General features: G+C 54.6%; 1 protein-coding gene across 1 annotated transcript in view; it reads left to right on the forward strand.

Annotated features, from left to right (window-relative positions):
• The window catches only part of VSTM2B (V-set and transmembrane domain containing 2B), a 6072-nt gene extending 4269 nt beyond the window's left edge, over window positions 1-1803 (forward strand). Inside the window, exon 5 of the mRNA XM_010850847.1 lies at window positions 1669-1803. Within this exon, the coding sequence (XP_010849149.1) occupies window positions 1669-1803 (135 nt within the window). The remainder of the gene's footprint in view (window positions 1-1668) is intronic.
• Window positions 1804-3087: the final 1284 nt, after the last annotated feature.

Here is a 3087-nt window from a genome sequence, read left to right on the forward strand (position 1 = left end):
TTCCCAACCCAGGGATTGACCCCAGGTCTCCCGCTTTGCAGGCAGGTTCTTTACCAGCTGAGCCACCAGGGAAGCCCTCTCAAGGTTCTTAAAGTGCAGACGCCCCGCCACCAGCATCCGCACTTTTAAGGATGCAGACTCCTGGGCTCCCCGATAAATCCAAGGACACCAGCATCCTAGCCTCCCTCCCTGGCCAACCGTCTTAAGCCTTCAAACAGTTCAGTTTGCCTTCCACATTAGTTCAGTTGTTTCTCACTAAGTCACTCTCCCTGTGGAAGCTTCTCCATGGGACTCAGGCTCTTGGCTATATCTGGAGGCTTCATCCCTCTCAGGTCCCACACAAGTACCCACAAGACCTTCCCCCAGGCTAGGAGGGAAGGCGAGTCAGTTGGGAACTTGTGAAAGTCCTCTCCCCAAACTCGTCCACGTGTCTTGGAGCTTACCCCATTTCGGTTTAAGATAACATGAGTTGCTGTGCAGAACTCCAAAATGCCAGAGGCTTAACACAATTCGAATATACTATTTCTGGTTTCCATCGCTGGGAGGAGGGGCTGAGGAGGAATGGCTCTGTTCCCTGCAGTCATTCAGAGATTCAGGCTGACAGAAACTCGACCATCTTTAAGAGGTGGCTTCCACGCTCACTCGTCAACGTACAGCCCGCAAACAAGGGAAGAGAGAATGGAAGCAGCCTTTCTCAACCCAGCTCCCTGAGCACACCAAGCCCCGGGGCTCTAAGGCTCACAAAGCATGTGATGAATCTTTCTTATGCATTTAGAATGGGTCTTGATATCTGTCATTTTTGGAAGACTGAGAAGATAGCCACTCAGGTAATTTTGGTAGAGTTCAGTTCTCTCAGAGAAAAGCTGATGTGGAGAATGGCAATGGAAGTTTGTAAAGGCCATGCCTAGAAGTGGTCAATATTACTACCACCCTCATCCATCAGCCAGAACTCAGTCTGATTGTTCAACAGATGCAAGCAGGGTAGAAAGTGTAGTCCTTGGCTTGACAGCTGTTCTCCAGTCTCATCTCTTCAGGGTGGAAGAGGAGCTTAAATCACGGGGACAAAGCCATCTCTGCCTAGCACGCTGGAAAAGGGTTACTAGGGATACTGGAAAAGGGTTACCGGCCTAGATACTGCTGCTTGGTGAAGAAAACACCCTCTGCCCCATCCCTTGGGCTCTAGCAAGTAAACGTGTGTCTTGGGCTGGAACATTCCTCTGGGATGTCCCACAGACTATAAGCAGAGCAGAGGATGTGGCGCGCCAGGAGCCCAGATATGAGTTGTGATTCCTTCTTTTACTGGCTGTGTGATTTTAGGCATGTGACTTACCCTCTCTGAAAGTATTTCTTTTAGAAATACTTCAGTAATCCCTGACCTCAGAGGGAACTCAACATGGAAACTGCTCTATAAAGTTCACTATTATCACCAAGGCCATTATATTCTCTGAGTGAAGAGGAGAGGATGAGGGAGATGAAGCGAGTGGCTGGTGGTTGGGGGCCAGGCTGAGGAAGGTCTTGAATGCTGAGTGGAGCAACAGGAGCCATTAAAGTTTTCGGTAAAGGAAGCCCTGTGTGATAAAAGGTCATTCCTGCTCGATCTCCCTCCTCCCTGGGCAGAGCTCGACCCCTCGAGCCTCATCACGACTGACTTGACTCTGCCCGGCACAGCTGTCAGAGCTCCAGTCTCTGGGCCTGACCGCAGGGAAGCTCCAGATAATGCATCGCTCCATCAGGGACCCAGCCACGGAAGTTGGCATGGACAGTGCCTTCTTTCTGGAAGTCCTTAGGTCAGCCCCGTTCTGATGGCACTTGCCAGCCCAGGCGGGGGCTCCTCTGCCCTCCCTGGGGTGAGAAGCAGTACTACTTTCCCCCAGAAAGCAGACCCAGCGGGGCTGCCAGCAGGGCTCACGGGGCGGCACGACCAGGATGGCGTGTGCTGGCCCTAAGGCCTCTGTCGCCCCAAAGCCACTGCTGGCTCCTGCACAGGTCAGCAACCACACAGATACACCGCAGAAAGAGCCCCGGGTTCCTCTCCAGCTGTGTGCAAGCCCAGGAAGGTGGGCCCTCAGCTGGAGGGCCAAAGGCTTGTGTCCTCCATTCTCTAGATGAAGCTCCAAGGAGAATCACTGTGCTGCGGGCCCCTCTGTGGCCCACTCTTGGTGTAAAGAAGTGGATCAGAGGACTTCTAATCCACACACGTGCCCGACAGCTTGATGCCAAGGGGGCATGCATACTGTCTTCAGTGTCCCAGCCTGCCTCACCTGCTGCGCCTGGGGGCTGTGGGTGGGATGAAGGCTGCAGCTGGGTTCTGAGTCACGGGCACTACCAGCCTTTCTGCAGGGCTGTGTTGTCGAGCAGCTCTCGGTTCTGCCGAGCCTCTCTGGGATGCAGCAGGCAGCCGATCACTCAGAGCCAGCAGCAGTGTGAGTCAGAGGGAGCTCACGGTGATGATCACGGACTTGCTCCCCGCCCCCACCACTCTCCTCACCCAACTCTCGGTTCTTGGCAGCTTAGAGGGGGAAGGACGAGAAAGGATTGTGGCCACTTGGTTACCAGGCAGGCGTGTCTGCAGAGTGTAACAGAGAGGGTGCTGGTGGAGCAGATGGCACATTCGAGCAGATTCTTGAGGAGAGGCAATGAGAGTATTTTTTAAAGGTGTGAACAAGGTTAGGACAGCCAAGGATGAGAACTGGCCCCCGGCTCATAGCAGTGGGAATCATTAGCACCTTTGACCTGGAAGGGCAAAGGGAGGGGGCAACTAGCAGAATCCAGAGAGGTCAGGTGGACAGAGAGACCGGAAGAGCTGAGGCCTTGGGAGAGGGACATGCTGACCCCCGGTGGCCTGGCAAGACCCCCCTCTCCTGCTGACCTCTAGTCCCCTGTCAGGGTCTCCCAGTGACCACACCCTCCTGGGAGCTGAGGACAAGGGCACCTAGGTGATGCAGCCTTATAGGCCAGCTTCTCGGGGCTCAGAGCAGAGTGGGGAAAGGCGAAGGGTGGATGTGGAGTGACAGAGGCAGCAAGCTGGTTCTCAAGGGAGGAAGATGCATCCTGCCCCGGCCCAACCCCAGGACAAACCCAGAGCTG

Source organism: Bison bison, unplaced genomic scaffold, assembly GCF_000754665.1.
Source record: "Bison bison bison isolate TAMUID 2011002044 unplaced genomic scaffold, Bison_UMD1.0 scf7180017864295, whole genome shotgun sequence".
In the NCBI taxonomy this organism is placed as follows: Eukaryota; Metazoa; Chordata; class Mammalia; order Artiodactyla; family Bovidae; genus Bison; species Bison bison.